We start from the raw sequence: 18871 nt of genomic DNA on the forward strand, positions 1-18871 counted from the left end.
CACACTCTGTATCTCCGTAGGGTTTTATTTTTTAAGATTAATTTCATCTCAGCTATACACTCACAAAAATAAAGAACATACGCACCCTGAAATTCTAAAATCAAACTGCAATTATATAATTAAAAAAACAATTTTGTCAAATTATTTCCATCATGGATAACAAATTAATTTTGCTCACGCTTCTGTATCGTGCATGCTTGTATTAATTGTATTAAGGAGAGCATACCTCACATGGAGAATATAACTGATTTCTACAGCTAACCCATTCATCCATACTCACTCCTTGGTGATAAGTCCTCTTGGTCCAGTTGCTGTGGCCAACTGTGGGTCCAAACCATGGGTGTCCAGTATGTGTCTTGCAGCTGGACTCAGACGTAACCTGGACAATGGTAAGAGACAGACAATAGTTCTAGTTCAAATGTTGTGCTTTTGCTTTAAAAACTTGATGGTTTTAATAACAGAAAATATTCAATTCAATCTTTTCTGAATTCTTAGAGAGACGAATTCCACATGAATCAAAACCCGGTCCAGCTTAAGGTTATTTTGAGCATTTCAGTCCGGCTTTAGGATAACATAGGATGCTGGCACAACAAATGGTAAACAGGGGGGTGTCATGCTTCTCCAAATAAACGATTCGTTTAAACTTTCGATTATCGGGCAACAAGTCTATTAGATTCAACTTTTTTTTCCTCGGCACTGGCAACGTTTTCGGACTGTTGCATTTGTAAAGATCAACGCATCATTGGTTTAATGTCCTGACAACTTTCAAATTCGTCTTTATCTGGTGCACACAGGAAAAGTTTCTGAAATACAGATCACTGGTTAGCTAGCTTTGTAGTCTTTTTAAGGCAATGCTGCCTTTAAACTCAATTATCGAAACTGAAAGCTCATTTCCATCAATATTAGATTTGGTATAAAAAATGTAACACGCCTAATGGACCTATTGCGTAGCTCAGATACCATTTCTTTCTCGGTTCAAGTTCCACTTGACCTGACGGCCTTAATATAGCCCATTCCTGGCGCTGTCGCCTGACAATTACGCTCGCTGCACAACACGTCCGCGCTTCAACTTTAACCCCTGTGGAGCTGACGTAGCAAAGGTGCAAATCTGAATATGTGGACGGGTTCAGCAGAAAATGTTTGCATGACAAATAAGCCGTGTTTGGTCTCTGGCAGCTCTTGTGTTTTCCCCAGGTGTATTTATTGTGTAAACAGCGGCAGGTCGGATCTCACACATTGAGGAATGCGAACAGAAAAATGGTCTCGCTCGGTGTCTCAGGTGGTGGCAGAGGCTGCGAAACCTGACATCAGCAGTATGGCTGTATACTGAACAAAAAGGGATTAGCTTCATCTTTCCTGTGACTTTATGCTACTGGACCCTGTAATCAAACTATGCCAGACTTATCATTTTGGCTCTGCTATCAGGATGGTCAAAGAGAGAACTGGTTGTCCATATTATGATCCAATATCTGAACAGTTTTGAAATGCCTACAGCTGTTTTCACTTATCCAAAAGTAATGTGTTTCAGGTTTTGCTCTGTAAACTGTAACAAGCCATTTATAGCAAACAAGCCCCTTTAGAAGAGTAATTTAGGAACATTGTTTTATATGTCATCATCTTTATCTAGCATGGTCTGATGTTAGCGCTAAAACTGCACTACACACTAGTATTAGCTAATTTCGAAATCACATGGTTTAACAACATCATGACAATGAACTGAATGACACTGTGTGTACTTTGAGCTTGACAAATAAACAAATCAAGCTCTGTTAGAGGCAAAATGATCAGTTTTGGGGCAGGAACAGCACAGAAATCAAAATGCTGTTGAGATGACTAAATTGTACGTTTAGATGTAGACAACCACTGTGGCCCAGAAGACGTGACCCTCCATTAAGGAGGCCAGGCTGTTACTACTACCTTGTTTTTTTAAATGACAGGGTGGATCTGGGGAGGATGTCCTGACAAGATCTAAGAACCCAAGGACAAGTCGTGGTAGTGTGCTTGAATCAGAACGGAACACCTAAAAGCACACTCTGATTTATTGTCTATTTTACCTTAAAAGGGAACTTAATTTACATACCGAGCATCATGCGGTGTTGATGATTTGAAATCTAGTGACTTAGACCACAAACTCATTGGGAAACTGTTAACTGACGTAATAAATCGGCTGAGGGGTAGGGCCGGCAAATCCACTGTCATCTGATCAATCTTTACAGCGGACAGGTTTGATTTCAGCTGATTAAAAAGATGGAGGGCTGCACTCACGGTCCTGATGTGGCTGGTTTCGGTGGAGGAGGTGGCACGGGAGCAGCCGGGGGCGCGACCGGGGCAGCGGCTGCCTGTGTAGCAGGTGGAGCTGCAGATGGAGCCGGAGCCTCTGGAGGGGGGATCTCAACCTGCTTCCAGTCCTGCCCTTCCTCCACCATGAGGGCAATGAGAGTGCCTAGGCGCACACTGCGACTGCCCTCCTCCATCTGTAAAGAGGATGAGAGAGGTGCTTACACAGTTAGAGGAGAACATTAGTGGAACTGGTTCAGACAGGGCATAAGTACACCTGAGACCGCTACTGTAGAACAAAGGTGAAGGTCTTCTGTTGTACGATTTTGAAGAAGAGAATAAAAAAACTAGATGAGGGGAAAGTGATAATGAAGTTAATCAGTTAACCAGCGGGCATCGAGCAGATAAACATTTTGACAGCCATTAACAGGCGGACCTGCCTCGTCACTCACATCACGTTACGTCACTCCATGTTCCCCCCTTGTTAACTTGAAAAGTTATACCAAAAACCCGACTGTACTGGGACAAGTTCTTGGAGTGTAATTGATGCGTTTTTCATGCTGTCAGCTATTGATTGAGTATCTTGTTACGGCGTAATCCAAATCCACTGGAAGCATTTTGCTACTCTCTCCCCAAGCTGTCCAAGGTGTTGTTCCTCAATCAATATTGATCAGTCTAAATGAAAGGCCAGGCACAATACACGGGGCTGGGCTCCTGCACTTCATCTCTTTTCAAAAGGTATCCACTTAGTGAGCGGCATCTTAAAAGGTGTAGCTCGATGCAGGGAGTTCCTCCTTTCTATCGTCTTCTCTCGCCGGGAAAATGACAAAAAGATAAAAGACCCCGCAGCTGCGCTGGTGTAGTCAGTCATCTAACATCACCACCGACCAGCCTACAGATGATGACATGCGTTTTCTAACAACTTACAAAATGAAAGAAAGCTGTGATTTCACAATAAAATTATGCAAATGGAAAAAACACCATAAATTAATCTGGTTATCAACAAACTCCACCCCCACCCTCTCCCTCTCCCTCTCCCTCTCCCTCTCCCTCTCGCAGGCTTGCAAAATCAAAAGCAGCACTCCAATGATCATATCCACCTAACTGGAAAGAACAGCAGAATACATGAACACCTGCGCTCACTGGTAGAAAGAGCTGCACTTTCATGCTTATTCTGAGCTCATGTAGCTCAGTGTAGAGCTAATCGTCCTGCAGCGACGTCATGAAGATAAAGACGATGATTAACTTGCAAATCAACTGGCAGGTCGAGCCGGTAAGAAGCGCTGCAATGCAAAATATAGTTTCATCCTGGGAAAACAAACGTTTAACATTTGCGTGGTCGATTTAATGAATAATAAAAGAACTACTTTTTATGGGTCTTCCTGCAGAGCGCTCACGTTAAACCATATTTACACCTACACCCAGGTAGAACATGCTGGTCAACACAACGAGACTACGCCCGAGGTTTTAAAACCTACTACTGACAAAAACCTTTGGAGAAAAGTATAAACCTTGAACAACAGGTCGGATGTGTGATTAACACAGATCTGCTGTGGGAGGTGATGGATGAGGGTTGAGCATACGGGCCTCTCAGGGAAATCTGTACTCCTGTAAATTTCCACGGAGATCCGTCTCTTCAGTCCCAAAGGCATCCTTCCACATGGTAGAGACCAGAGATGCAATATGTTTCCGACAATGCCTGTGGTATCGCGACACGAGTTATGCTGCGTTATGTGATATGTTGTCAGACAGCGAGCGAGATATCTGTGTTTAACTGGAGAGGAAAACATGTCCCTAAAGAGGTTAGATGACTAAAAGATGGGATGCATAATGTACAACATGTATTACTTGCAGGATGACGTGCATATACATGTGAACACACACACACACACACACACCACAGCATGCGCACGTGTCATTATTCAACAGCGATGAAATAGCAAAAAGGTCTAACTAGCAGAAAGCAGAAACAGTTCCAGTTTATAGCTAATAGGGGTCAGCCAAAATATCGATACTACGATATATCGCGATATTTTGTCTTGAGGTACGTTATCGATACACTGGTGCCAAATATCGATATTAAAAAATGTATAAAAAAAAAAAAAAAATAAATAAATAAATACATTTAAAAAAAAAAAAAATGTGGCCCACCACCACCACCCCTCTTCGGAGGACAGCTTTATCTTTATTCAAACATAGGTATACAACCAAATAAAATTTAAAAAATGGTTTAAGTAGCTCTGAAACCCACACATATAGATATTTAATGATAGTTGTAGTCAGTGTGTGTGTGTTAAGAAGAGACACTGTGCAATATACTCTTTGTTTACTTGGCTGTCATTCATGTGAAATTGATTGACAATGTTTTGTAATTCCTGTGAAATGGATTCAGTGCAGTCAATAAATTCTGAATTTCTTCAGTGACACAGATATCGTGATGTATCGTGGATGAAATTTCTTGCAATATATCGATTATCGCAGAATCGCTGTATCGTGATATTATCGTTATCGTGGGCAAAATATCGTGATAGTATCGTATCGCGAGGTACCTGGTGATACCCAGCCCTAATAGCTAATACTCTTAAGATAAAGTAGTATATTGACAATTAACACATTACTTCATACAGACTATAATAATGCTTTGGACAATCCACCCACATAGAATCCAAAAATGCTGTGTGCATAATTTGTCTGTAAAATCTGTGAGGTAATACATTTGAAAAAGTACATAGTGACTGGCAGCATATAGGATGGAGCAGTCACAAGTTAGCTAATTAATTTAATGCTGTTAATCAGCTGACTCCACAGACTCAGACCAACACCAGCATTTAAAAAAACTAAAATCAAATATTCATCCTATCCCTATTGTAATCAGTGTAAAGGTAAATCTTTTATTTCTATCATTTCATGTTTCAAACAAATCAGAATTACAGTTTTTACTGACGTGTGTAGGTTGAGTCATGTAAGAAAACTCTTCCCAAGAAAAAGTCCCTTCCAGGCAAGTGCGTCTCTCACAAAATAGGAAGTTCTGAAAACCTTGACAACACACAGTGTGACCGTGAGTACTTTCATCTTGGGACTCGCCACCTCAGAGTTAGTCACACAACAACACAACACAACACAGCTACCATAGCAATTAGGTGGATTCTCACTGTAAAAATCACAAGTTCTGTGTGTACAGTACGCATGGTCGGCAGTTGCATAAACAGATGCTGAGGAAACTATAGCTGCTCGGGGCTCAACACTGCCATCAAATGGTTACGGAACACATTGAAACCTATGGGAAGTATAGATGACCCCACCAGTCTTTGCAAATGAATCTTGGATCTGAAGAATCGTTACGCCTCTACTCTAGACATGAGTACAGAAAGGCTGATGGTTAATGTACATTTTACTTCGACATGCTCACGTTATGATGGGACTTTACTACTAGCTTTTTCAGCAGCACATCTTTCCAAAAAACTGAACACAAGCACAGGGAATATCTGAACCAATTCATTTTCGATCTCAACATTTTTGTTTTCAGCACTAGACGGCTATACTTTTTTCACAGAGGCTTTTTTAAGGTTAGACAATAAAAAATAATATTCACTAGAACTAAAGATTAAAGATTTCAACAGGGATTCAACAGCAAAAACAAAAGATAGAAATTCTGGTTGTTTCAAAAGTTCTGTTTCTCAAATCCGTCGCGAGTAAAGCCTCAGACAAAATGAAAAGAATATCTGAAGAAGAAAATAAAAACCCAACATCTACAACGCAGTCAGAGTTCCCACTTCTACAAGCTGGGTGATTGTTTTCGTGCACACTGTGCAGGTGTCTGGAAGTGCAGCTGCTGGCTGCTGGTAGGTTACCTGCACCGTATCATCTTTGAAATGCTTTATTTCTCTGGACAGGAGCAAGTCAGCAGTGGAGGAGAGGAAAAACACTGTGGGAATCACCGACCCTAATTCCGACTTTGATGATTGAAACTGAAATTGAAAGCTCAATTCAATCGACTCTTTGATTGTGTCTTAAGTGGCACAACACAAACACTTTGACTATGACAAACTTCATCTTGTCACGAATGGATGACAACCTCTGAGCGGAATAATTGGATAAGGCGTGATCACCGATCTTCAGGTCAGGTCCTCGCAGCCATCCATTCTGCTGTATGAAAATGGACTCACAGCCTGCTTGCTTTATCAAGTTTTATCTAACGCAACATTTTCACTGTGAAAACGCTAACAGATCACGTACAGGGCTCTTAAGGGACATCTCCAGAGCCCATCAGCTTGGCTAATGATATTACAAAGCCAAGTCTAGACCATTTATGGGGGTTTAAACCTACTTATCGCCAAACTGTTATCATACAGCCTTATAAGCCCCCTGACAATCTTAGCCTCAACAGTTTAAAACATCCTTATCAACAGATAATTGGTCACTCACTCAAAAGGGGGGTCAGTTGTTCTAGTGGTATCAGATTGTATATGCACAGTGTACAGTTGGAGGCACACATAGGGCTGAGCACAGATCAATCTCTGATTATGTAGTGTGTGAGTAGGTTTGTTTGTACAAGAAAGATAGGGTTTACCTTGAAATGCATACAAACAGAAAAAAAACAGAAAAAAGATCTTGTTCAGGGAGATAGTCAAGACTTGCCTCTGATCAATAGAGCATGACAGATATAGCACAAAGAAGACTGCAGCCACATATTTTGTCTCTGCAGAAACAGTCTGACAGTACAATATAATCTCATACATAAAAACACAAAGACACAATTCAAGCTGCAGCTCCAGAGTCGACTCTTTTCCTTCTGAGCATCGTGTTAGTTTAGCTCCAACAATGCAACCGCCACATTCTGGGTTTAGCCTGTCGGGGGAACCTTTCTCACAGGTCATTTTTTCCTTTTTCGAAACCGTATTTGCTACTGCTCTGCTCTCACTCTTTTCTCTGAAGGCCAGATGCCATAAAAAATAAAGTGTCTCCTTAATCCCAACCACTTCTGGCCCAATGCACTGCTGGTCTTTCTCAAAGGAAAATACAGTTTAAACCAAAACAGTCCAGCCTTTTGGACACATGCCTACAGGCTACGTTCTCTCATTTTGAAATGGGTGGATTAGAAATGCTGGAGCAAACAAAACACACCGAGAGTTTTCACTCATTTTGACCAAAGGGTGTTACATGGTTAAAGAGTGATTTATACCAACAATTGATAAATTGATCCCCTGGATGGCAGTTTGTGGAGATGAAGGGAGGAAAGGGAAAGGGAGTGATCTATGGGAAACTGACAGATTGGGTTGGATATCTTCATCAATTTTTCATCTATGTATACATCTATCTATCATCCCTTTCCGCCATGTTCTTCCTGTAGCAATCACAAATCACAAACTCGTCCACATTCAACCACCATCTGACACACCTGCTGTATCAATACATTTTTTGACCTGCATTCTCCGTTTCAAGCTCAGCAGGATTCATCTTTACATATATCTGAACACAGAGCATCTAAGTGCACCTTCAGTATGTATCTCCAAACAGGCGTGTCATTTCCTACAGGGATATGATTGATTGTACCCGGGGCAGATTTTCAGATTGAAGCCCTTGGGTCAGGGTAGAGCAATACAGTAAGAGCATGATGAGGTACAGTAATCTGTGTTTGTGGCACTGCTGCTGCTTCCACCCCCCAAACCTCCTCATCCCTGTTCTCTCACCTCCCTAAGAGCTGCGGTTGGAAATTGGTATGGGGCCACAGCAGTACTTGACCCCCATAAATAACCCCTGTGGGGCGTGGCGTCCCACGTCTAATGCTGCCTGTCCACGCATTTGGCCACAGGCAGGCAATTATAGTAGCCTCTAAATTAGAAACCTTACTGGGCTCTCGGAGAGCTGCGATTCCACCACTAAGCGCTAATGCACTCTGACCCGGACAAAGTGGATGCCACATTGGCCATGCCATGAGAGGGGAGGGGACAAAATCTCTGAAATATTGCCACGGGCTGCTGTTTTTCTTATTAACTATACACACACTGTCTCTAACAGAGAGAAAGAGAGGGAGAGCTCGGGGGCTTATCTAATGCAGACCATCTTTCTCTGCCAGCTTCGGCGCTAAAGCCCCTACCCCCAATTCTTGGGTGGTTGCTATGGAAACTGCCTCATCCCCACTGTGGGAGACAAGGATGGAGTAAGGGAATGTGGAAGGATGGAGGCGAGTGAAAAATAGATGTAAGGCCGTGGGTTCGTAATTGACAATCACCCCTCTGATAATGAATTGATTCGTTTTTGTCATATCTGTTTGTTAGCTTGTGCTAACGTGTCTGTGTGCTCATTTGTGACGGGCATTCGCTGGTGCAGACTGGCCGTGTATTTTTTGTTGTTGTTGTTGTTGTTGTTGTTATGGTTGCACACACAGACACATCGCCTAATTAAAGTCCCCGCTCCACTCGGCTCCACCGGAACGTGAGCATGTCCAAAATTACACGGCCGGGGAACATGTTGTTTAGTAGATAATGCGCTCCTTGTGACACTGAGCGAGGGAACACTCATAGCAAAACCTCACAGTCAGCCCCTTAGCGTTTAAAAACAGGGAAGCTAGAAAAAAGTGAACCTAAATGTTGCTTAAACTACGAGGAAACACCGCAACCACTCCCTCCCACTCCACATATGTATGCAGAAGAAGATTAAACAAGTTAATCTTTCTGTTGTGGGGGACGAACATGCGGTGGAATAATGATGAAAGACAACTGATGGCTCCCGTCTTTGCAGCCTATTAAAAATTCAAACGACAAACAGCACAGTGGGGGGAGTGGAAGGAGAAGTATTTGTCACTGAAGACGCCTCGCCAACACTTTGCTGTCGGTGTGTAGGAAGAGCAGATTTAACAAGCGTATCCAATTAGCACCGGCAATGAAGAGTCCTTAATTAAAAATAAATATCAGCGGGACTTTATTCTATATGAATAGAAGCTCATCTCAAATTCGCAGTTGCTGACTTTACGTCGTTTAAGGCCATTAGAACAGAAATCCTGGCAGACACACACTTGCATACACATCACTTAAATACTCCGTCAACCCACGACATTCACAGGAAGTGCACCAAAGCCACAGTCAAGGCTCGAGTGCTCCTGTTCTTTGCACATAAATTCCCTTATCAAATCATCTCCTGCAGAAGATTTACATGTGTGTTTATATTTGCTTTTTGCCCACTTACCAATATCTTTGCCATGACACCATCGTCGTTAGATTCCATGACGACGACGGCCTTGTCAGTCTCAATCTCACAAAGGGCATCGCCTGCTGCCACCGCCTCACCTGTAAATGTAAAGAAACACGTCAGGGAACCTTAAATAGAACACAAGCTTCCACTTGACATTTAGAGCCTGTAATTCCTAAACAATCTTTTCATTACGAGGGGTTTCTGACCTTAGTTATAATGCAAATGAATCATCTCAGCTGTGATTGGAAATACATGAATCATCCGGAGCGTGTACAAAAAAAAAAAAAAAAAAAACACTGCTCTTTCGCTGGGCCTCTGTGCATGCTGGGAACAAATTAGTTGCCGTGAAAATGAAAGGATTTCATTGAAGGAACAAAAAAGGTTACCGTAGAACGTGTCTGCTTGGGCTTTGGCCTACATATCAAATGAAGGGCTTAATCAATGTTTCATGGGAAAGAATGTGAGATATGGAAACGCAGCGTGTCTGATAGAAGGGGAGATCTTCGCCTATCCTTAGAATCTCGGTAGATTCCCACTGGTCCGCCGCATGAGAGAGCTGGAATATATTAGCATCTGCTTAGCAGTGGAAGAGGTTGCCAATTAGGAGCCACTGGTCCCGGTCCTCCGTGTTCACATATCCATTTTGAGCTACACCTGTTCATGGCATTGGGCTGAATGATAACAAATACAATTCATTTTGTGTGTTTTGAAAATTGAATTTTTTGCTGATGCTGATGATTGGATGCTGATTTTTGATCCCTAAAGTCTGCAGAAAATGATTTGTACGTTGAGGCACGCAGCACCACAACGCTTCATTTATAATAGTATGTTTTGACACATTTAACCTTTGTCAAAAAAAATTACAGACGCTGCTTCATTAATATTTCTAATAAACGGTAAACCCTTCAGTGCATCTAATACCCCAACATGTCGGCTTTATCGTCTCATTGGGCAAAAAAGGAGAGAAGAAATGAAATATATTGTTGTCAGTCGCAGAGCAAATGCTTGTTAGAAATCAATAGTTTAACGCTGGAGATAAATAATGTTTTGGTTACATTGCAGCTCGCAGAACTTCTTCTAATTTCTATCCTTCAGCGCTCGCAGTAAATCTAAATCACGGAGAGAGTCGAGAGGAGGCGCGGGATGATTGAGTCGTCTTTTGTGACATATGTCACATGTGTTGAGATGCGAGGAGGATACGAGGTATATGAGATGCAGGTCAAAGGTTATCCCGATCTAACATCTGGTCACATCTCTTATATTCTGGCAGACAAAAATGCTGCAAGAAGGTGCATCACATGTACATACTCGGCATGTAGCGAGCAGTAAGTGATATCAAGATATGTCGACGGCAAAAAACAAAAGCATCATATAAAGTCTCGAATTAACACCTAAATTGAAACAGACGTGAGTTCGTAGGCTGTGTTTAGGGTGAGAGACGTGTGGGAAGGGAAAAAAAAGAGAAACAGGGTGGGTGAGGGGAAGGTTGAAAGAGCAGAGGGAGTATTGACGTTGGAAAGCCCCCCCGAGAGCGAGCGGTACTGGAGTCGAGATTGGATTTGTATGAGGCTTTAACGCCGTATGACCCCGGGGGTTAGGTGTGATGTGCAATATTAAAGATTAAACAGGCGACCCCCGAGCCTTTTCACCTCTGCTCTACCGGAAGAGCAACGGACATAACAACAACAACAAAAAATACCCAGAATGCTTAGATATGTAGGCCTGGAACAGATTATCACGCATCGCCTGTATTTATGTGTTTGGAAGAAACTTAAAAAAGGGGCAACTTTGTGGAAAAAAACCCATTGTTTTGTTTTATTCATCTAAATTCTAATTCAAAAACAAGACAATCTAAACACAAGATTACACTTTTATAAGCTAGGAGCAGTTTAGTGGGATACAGCAGCCGCACAGATGTGTTTTTTCTTGTCACTGAGATGTTTTTTTTTCTTCCCTCCTCCCTTTCGCACCCGAACACATACGCTCATATCTCAGTCCGACTTACGGAAGCACATGGCAACACAGCAGCCAATCAGAATTCACTGCGCTGCCTCCTGATAAATGAGACTGCGGCTGAGGCGGCTGGCTGAGCAGAGTTGCTAAGCAGTGATGAATAGTGACTGCTGAGTTTCCTCGAGCCAATTAGCCACCAGAGGCCCTCGGGGCGCTCTTGGAGCTCAGGCCACAGCCGTTCGGAGCGGAGTAATGTCATCGAGTCAATGATTAGTGCGACTGCTGGTCAATCATCATGGGAGAAAGAAATCGGCTTTCTGATCTGATGAAGCGCACACGCAGAGGGTTTTCCTGTGAGAACTACGTGTATTTTACGTTGGCAGTGGGTTAGCTGGAAGAAGTGAAGAAGAAAAGTGTGGTAATGAGAGCTGGCATATGAAGTCCCGTGTCACATGTTTCTTTTACCTTCCTTCTTCAGCCATTTCACTATGTTTCCCTCCTCCATGGTGGGAGAGAGAGCGGGCATTTCCACTTTGAGTCCGCTGACACCTGCAGGACAGAAAGAGAACGTCACGATTCACATCAGGCTTGGCACTTTAGGCAGCAATGTTTCCAAAGAAATCATATGCAGAACCTTCAGGTCAACATCAGCGAGGCTATGTGGATGTCAAAATAAATCAAGTAACACGACAAGGAGTAGCAGCGCTTGGTTGCAAAAAGGCCTCGGGGTGCTGCAACACATTCGACTCGGCAGCAGAGAGCAGGAAGAGACGGTGGCGCTCTGACAGGAGAAGGCTGGCAGGTCACTTATGTAATTGTGATCCTGGCTGACAATGCTCTGGAGGCTGCAGAGCCACTTGTACTCTCGCAGGCTTCTCAGCTATCTTCAAAGCCTCCTGACTGTCACCAGCCGCAGTCCCTCAAAAAGCCAGGGTTCAGTACCGGAGACCGGGTCTCCCAGTCATGAGGGCAAAGCACAAATCCGAGCTGAAGCGGCATCACTGCTTTACTACAACTAGCCTGCAGTGCTGCAGATAAAAACAGCAGAGTTACCTCCTTGAGATTATAAGATGCTGCATGTACAGGCGATATTAACAGTGCTACTACTGTCTAAACTAACTCAACTAAATCAAATGATAAGAGTAAACATTAGATCAAAAGCAATTTTGAGATACCACTATTTGTCTCCAAAGTGCATATTCTAATCTTTCAATACTATCAATGAAAATGAAAAATCTTGAAAAGTGGTCTGCATTCAGTTTCTGGCAGTTTTGTCCATAATGAGATGTATTCATACATGATAATAATCCAAGTTATTTGAAATTGAAGAAAAGTCAAATGAATACTTTGTGGTCTCTCGCCATGTTGCGTGCTGCTGCCATCTGCTGGACATTTCACAATGTTACAGAATGTATCTGAGGAAATGGCTTATTGCAATATATTCAGGTTTTACGTTACTTTACTTTTTACATTTTCCTTCAGTATCAGGAAGAAATACAATCAAACGCAAAACACATATATCTGTCTATCTATGGAGCAAAAGAAAAATCAGACACTTTTCTCGTAAACATATTGAAACTGAGTCCAACAGCATCTTTGAATGTGAATCTTTTTTAAAATGAATTATTCCTCCTGTCACTAAGCCTCCATCCTGTGATCAGTTTCACTCGCGCGGTTCCTACAAAAGCAACGTCAAACCGTCTGCAGTAAAAAATAAATCTGTTCACCCCTGATGTCATGAGCTGCACATCATCAGTCCAATATCTATAATATATCAAACATTTGCATAGCTCTCAGCAGGACGTCCTCCTCGCATCACCTTTTAGTTTCTTCAGGCAGCTAGTATGCTAATATCTCAACAGTCAGACCTTTATGTGCATGTACCTTCTCCACTCACACTGGGGGTGCAAGATATAGTTTAAAAAAAAAATAAAAATAAAATCATATTGGGATTATTTGACAGATGGTACTGTTGCGATGTGACTGGCGATTAGCGGGAATGATCATATTTGCATCATAATTTTCAATTTCACTGATAAAGTTATTCAAATCCTGATGATGTGACATCTGGGGGGGAAAGATTTGTATGCAAAGTCATTTTATCATAATGCTGTCTGCAAAGATCTGCCATGTGGAACTCAACATTTTCATTGGTCCTAACTGTGTGCCTGATATTCAGCAGATCAGATTTTAAAAAATATATACAATACTTTTTTAGCAGGTACCAATATAGTGTGCAGACAGATCTGTATTATAGATTTAACACTAATGTTGATCTGTAATATCAAATGTTTTTGATAATACCCCAACACAATTAGAATTGTATTTATTTATAATCATTAAACACATCAGACTTTTGTAGCTTTTTTCAGACAACAGAAACAGCATGCTGAGATAAATAATTATTATTTTTCCGCACCTTTTTTTCCGGTTTGTAATAATTTACAAAATTTAAAAATAAAACATTATTGGTGCACCTACATTATGTGCCGGTGCACGAAAATGACAAAATGAAGGCGTGCCAGTGTAAAGAGTCAGACTGGAACCCGGTATTAAGATTTTTGCAGCATAGTTTTTTGATTAAATGTGCAACCCAAGTTCCCAAAAGTGGAGTGACTGAATGAACCATCATCATCCATCTCATGGATGAAATGAGAAGCACAGAGTTGGTAAATATTCTAGACAAGACTATAGCAGTCAGACCATTAGATTCAATAGACTTGTTGTTACTGTAGGAAAAGCACTGGTGTTAATAATAAAATAAATAATATCTGACTTTAATCAACCTGCTTCAGTTCCAGGGTCCTGATCCTGGTGCAGAGTCTCACTGTCAGGTCTTACTGGGACACTTGCTCAGAGCAGAACCATCTTTAGTGATCTTGACATTGTCAGTAAAACCTGTAATTTCCTACAATGACAAGGCAGAATATCTGCAGTGAAAGAGACTTTTTCATCTAACTGCTCTATCTCACGTTTGTTCTTAAGAGTTACAAGTACACAGGTGGGATCAAATTGTCTTCATCCATCAAACTGACAGCTGTCAAAGAAAGGAGATTCTTCACAATCCAAAAATTGATGGATGTCGCTCTCCGGTCACCTGAGGCCGAACAGAACCCGCAATATTCAGGCGGGAATGCGACTTAGCAGTCCTCCTATTTATCAACACCGTTATTACACACAATGCTATGGAACCTATTAACGAACTACCCTTATGAAACGACTAGAGGTTGAATATTATGTTAGCAAAAAGTCAGCGGCTGCCCGCAGAGACGAAGAGGACAAACGCTGCTCTCCTTTGAAACCGCCGACACTCACCGAGGAAACATGGCGACTGGAAGAAGTGCCTGACGCGCTCCTGCCATGGATGTCTGGCCCGGGAACATTTACTATACTGTGATAATCTGAGGCCAAATAATATCCCTTGACGACCCAGACGCAAGGAGGCAGCCATGTTCTCGTCCTCCGTCGGTGAGACGTGTCCACACAGATGCCTGACGGTAAAACAGCGCGGAGAGGACGGATAGCATGATTTAGAAATTATAATTAATTTTGTGGGGAGTGTCTACTCCAGAAAACTTTTAAAAAATATCAGGTGTGATTCGATGTATTTACTTTGAACATAAAATGCGATATTGATTTATTTAGTGATAAACGAGCAGGCGAAACAGAGGCAGCTCCTCTGGGTCCTTCGACGGCCTTCATGCTGCTGTTCTGTTGTGTTTAACTGGTCGAGCTCTCCAATGACGAGTCATCTACTGCCCTCTGCTGGGGAGAACACAATATACTCCTGTAAAAAAAGTAGTTCTGTGTTTGAAACTTGTAAAATAAAACTAGTTTTAGAGCATTGTATGTGGAGAGAGGCTGATACTCATAATTAAACTACTATTAAAACATTTTCTTCACTTTTATTGCAGTTGTTTAGAGTGCATGCAGATTCTTGAATGTCAGAATCGTGTCAGTAACTTCCTTTATATTTTGTTTAATTGAGATTGAGATAAAAATCTGTAATATATAAATGTCATATTCACATTAATGTATCCAAGTATTAGGCTCTGATATCCTTTATTTGATTTTCAAGAGCAAAGGTGTTTAAAAAAATTAAAAATAATAAAAAATCCTCCCAAGTCTTGTTTAGTCTTATTTTAAAAAATTGTTGTGATATCTTACTTACACTGTCTTGCTGTTGTTGTTGTGTCATTGCCGGAATGAATTAAGCCTGTGCATATTATACCTGCGAATAAATCCATCAATATGTACAAACAAAATAAAATCAGATTCATGTTGATTTCATTCCACTTTGATGGGGGAAAAAGTGGGGGAACAAATGTGTCTGGATGGGCGAAGGTTTCTCCTCAAGCACAATAAAATAAAAGCAAACCCTCTTCTGCACAACTGTACAAATGTAATATGTATATCTTTAACTGTATATTGTGTTTATGTCAAACCCATGTGAAACTTCCCTGATGAAAACATATGAGAAGATAACATCAGAAGGAAATAATACAAGTAGGTCAAGAGGTGAAAGTACTGTGACGTGATGTACCTTAATGATATGACGACCTATTATTTTTTTATTACAAATAAATGTGATGTTTGCAATTATGATTTCACTTAATTACATATGATTTTACCAAATGTGAAAAAAATTATATTTATTTTCTTATAAAACATTCAACAAAACCAACTGCTAACTTCCCATTTGTATATAAAAAAATTGTCACATTGAACAAAATAACGGTTTACATGTGCACCTTTATTTATATATAAGGTATATGTGTATATTTATGTTTTATGTGATGGTGTTTTCTTTTTTTTTTTTTTACAAGGAAATCACTGGGTCAGTAACTAGTGGAAATCACACGGGGAAACAAACAGTAATGGTAAATCCACAAATCTGAGCAGGAAGTTGGCTTCAGGACAGGCCGGCATGACCAGATAAATCTGCATCGTCATGAATACTTCCGCGTGTTTCTACCTCATCAAGATGCAGACAAGACGTGTCTGTAAATCACACTAAGCCTCACTGTCAGTTGTTTATATAAACACTGCAGGCCAGTGTTCTAGTCCAACCTGTCTCATATGATACTTTCTCTTTCATAATATCATAAAGATGTGTGTGAGTTCTAACTGGGCAGCGAACCGTGATGCAGTCCCCCCCCCCCTTCCAAAAAAGCTGCATTAGTGACGCGGGTTTAATCTGTGGAACTCACAGTTTGGGCTGAATGCCTCCCAGGTCCTTTAGAGTGTGAAGAGAAAATGATAAGGAGGGCTGATAAGCTGAGGCTGTGTATCTGCTGAGAGAACACAATAGCCCCACTGAGCAGGCACGGGACACAGACACAAAATCCCAGCTGGCTCTCTTCATGCCCATGCTCTGGATATCTTTCATCACTTCCCTGTTCTTCCTCCAGCACATATCTGATTGAATTAATGTCCTCCCTTTTTAAATAATAAAAATAGCCCGTGCATGGCTCATTCAAATCTGAAAAATGATTTTCAGACAATAAGAGATAAAGGCACTTGGGACAGACATTGCATATTGTTTTTTTTTTTTTTTTTTTACGGCAAAACAAAGGCAGCCATTGTTCCACCTGTGTCGCCTGGTGTAACACAGTGTAGGAGGTAAATAGATTTCACCCGTGCATTTTCCCAGACAGCTGTCTGCACTACAAAAAACACTCACCACTAAGGTGAGACTCGTGGATCAAATATCTCTTCGCAGCTGCATTTGTGCTTTTTGCTTTTCGTCTTCCCAGATCGTTTACAAACCGGTCTGGTTGCATGTTTGCCTTCATGCCATCAGTGCCAGCCACTGGTGCCTTACAACCCCGTGTTGTTAATACTTGTTGCGCTGGTTTAACGGTGCTTTCCCAAATTTCTGAGAACAATACACAGGCTTATCTCACTTAAAGTCAATTCTCTGGAAACGCTGAGGTCACAGGCCTCAGTTAATCAAACTCAGAACTCCTGACATGCGACATCATTCCAGGCCGCTGGTATCTGGTTCGAATCAGATGTCAGAGGGCCGTCACGGATCCTCACGCACCGAGGGCATGTAAAAGCCCGGGTTTGCATTCACTGGGCGGTGGTCCGGTAGGAAAATCAAGCTCCTGTCTCTTTGTGCGGCTGAGGTTAGATTTGCCTAACTGAACACTTATCTTCACTCAGTTACATCAAAGCTCGAGTGAAACGGAGGCCACATGCATCTAAAAAGTGTTGTAAAAGTCACACTCAAAGTGAAGACATGCTGTTAAAATCTGACTTTGGAAATGTCCCCCAAACAAACAGTACTTGAGTAAAAGCCTTTAAGTATCTGACAAGAAATGTCAGATACATATTAAGTATTAAAAGTAAGCATCTGGCAATAAATGTACTTTAGAATCAAAAGTACAAGTAAAAGCATATTAAACATGTATCAACATGTATACTTGATGTTGACTTGGGACTTTTCTGATGATCAGAGTGAAAAAAAATAATTTAAAATTGTGATGCTTTGCAGTCTGCCGAGGAACTAACTGTCAGTTATACGTAGTGGCATAAAAAGTGCAATATTTCTCCTCCGAATGAAGTGGAATGGAAGTATAACGTAGCATACAATAAAAAATTCTCAATCAAAGTACCTCAAAGTTTTATGTAAGTGCCGGACTTAAAGGGATATTGCGGTGTAAGTTTAATCCATGGTCTAACACACCGTGAAACTGTGTTAGACTCCCTCTCGAGAGATCAAGTTAGCAGACCGCTAATTTAAGGAGTTTTATCAACCTCAGAAACGACCGCACGACAACAATACACTGCAGTAAATGGATCCAAATATAAACCGCCACCAAAAAGCCACAAATAATGCTCAGAACAGCACCAAACTTCAGCAACAGTACAAATAGGGTCTCAGCACATAGTCCGGGGCATCTCACCTTCGCTAGCTTAGCTAGGGAAGCTATTGGGAAGCTAAAAACAGATTTCAACTCTCCTCCATCAGCTTCCGGGTCGGGGTGCGGTTAGAAATGCTCAATTCCGTTCTTTTCTCTGTCCGCTCTCGATAATAACTGTTATAAACTGGCAGGTAAGACACATATGAACTTTGATTGCTTTTCCACGGAGTCATAATCATACATTTTCATCCATGAGCCGCGGAACTCTACTGCACTCGGTAATCGACTCGTCGGGACTTCCCATCAACAGGAAGCTGCTGCAGAAGAGTGGTAAATTTAGTCAGCTTTTCAGTAGAAATCCAGCTAAGCTAGTGGAGGTTCGATGCCCCGGACTATGTGCTGAGACCCTATTTGTACTGTTGCTGAAGTTTGGTGCTGTTCTGAGCATTATTTGTGGCTTTTTGGTGGCGGTTTATATTTGGATCCATTTACTGCAGTGTATTGTTGTCGTGCGGTCGTTTCTGAGATTGATATAACTCCGTAAATTAGCGGTCTGCTAACTTGATCTCTCGAGAGGGAGT

General features: G+C 41.5%; 1 protein-coding gene across 1 annotated transcript in view; it reads right to left on the reverse strand.

Annotated features, from left to right (window-relative positions):
* The window catches only part of pdhx (pyruvate dehydrogenase complex component X), a 31752-nt gene extending 16840 nt beyond the window's left edge, over positions 1-14912 (reverse strand). Inside the window, exons 1-5 of the mRNA XM_030426817.1 lie at positions 14737-14912; positions 11887-11970; positions 9463-9563; positions 2266-2474; positions 281-379 (exon numbers count right to left, since the gene is read on the reverse strand). Coding sequence (XP_030282677.1) covers positions 281-379; positions 2266-2474; positions 9463-9563; positions 11887-11970; positions 14737-14872 — 629 coding nt within the window. The 5' untranslated portion in view covers positions 14873-14912. The remainder of the gene's footprint in view (positions 1-280; positions 380-2265; positions 2475-9462; positions 9564-11886; positions 11971-14736) is intronic.
* Positions 14913-18871: the final 3959 nt, after the last annotated feature.

The sequence above is a fragment of the Sparus aurata genome, chromosome 8 (genome assembly GCF_900880675.1).
Source record: "Sparus aurata chromosome 8, fSpaAur1.1, whole genome shotgun sequence".
NCBI lineage: Eukaryota > Metazoa > Chordata > Actinopteri > Spariformes > Sparidae > Sparus > Sparus aurata.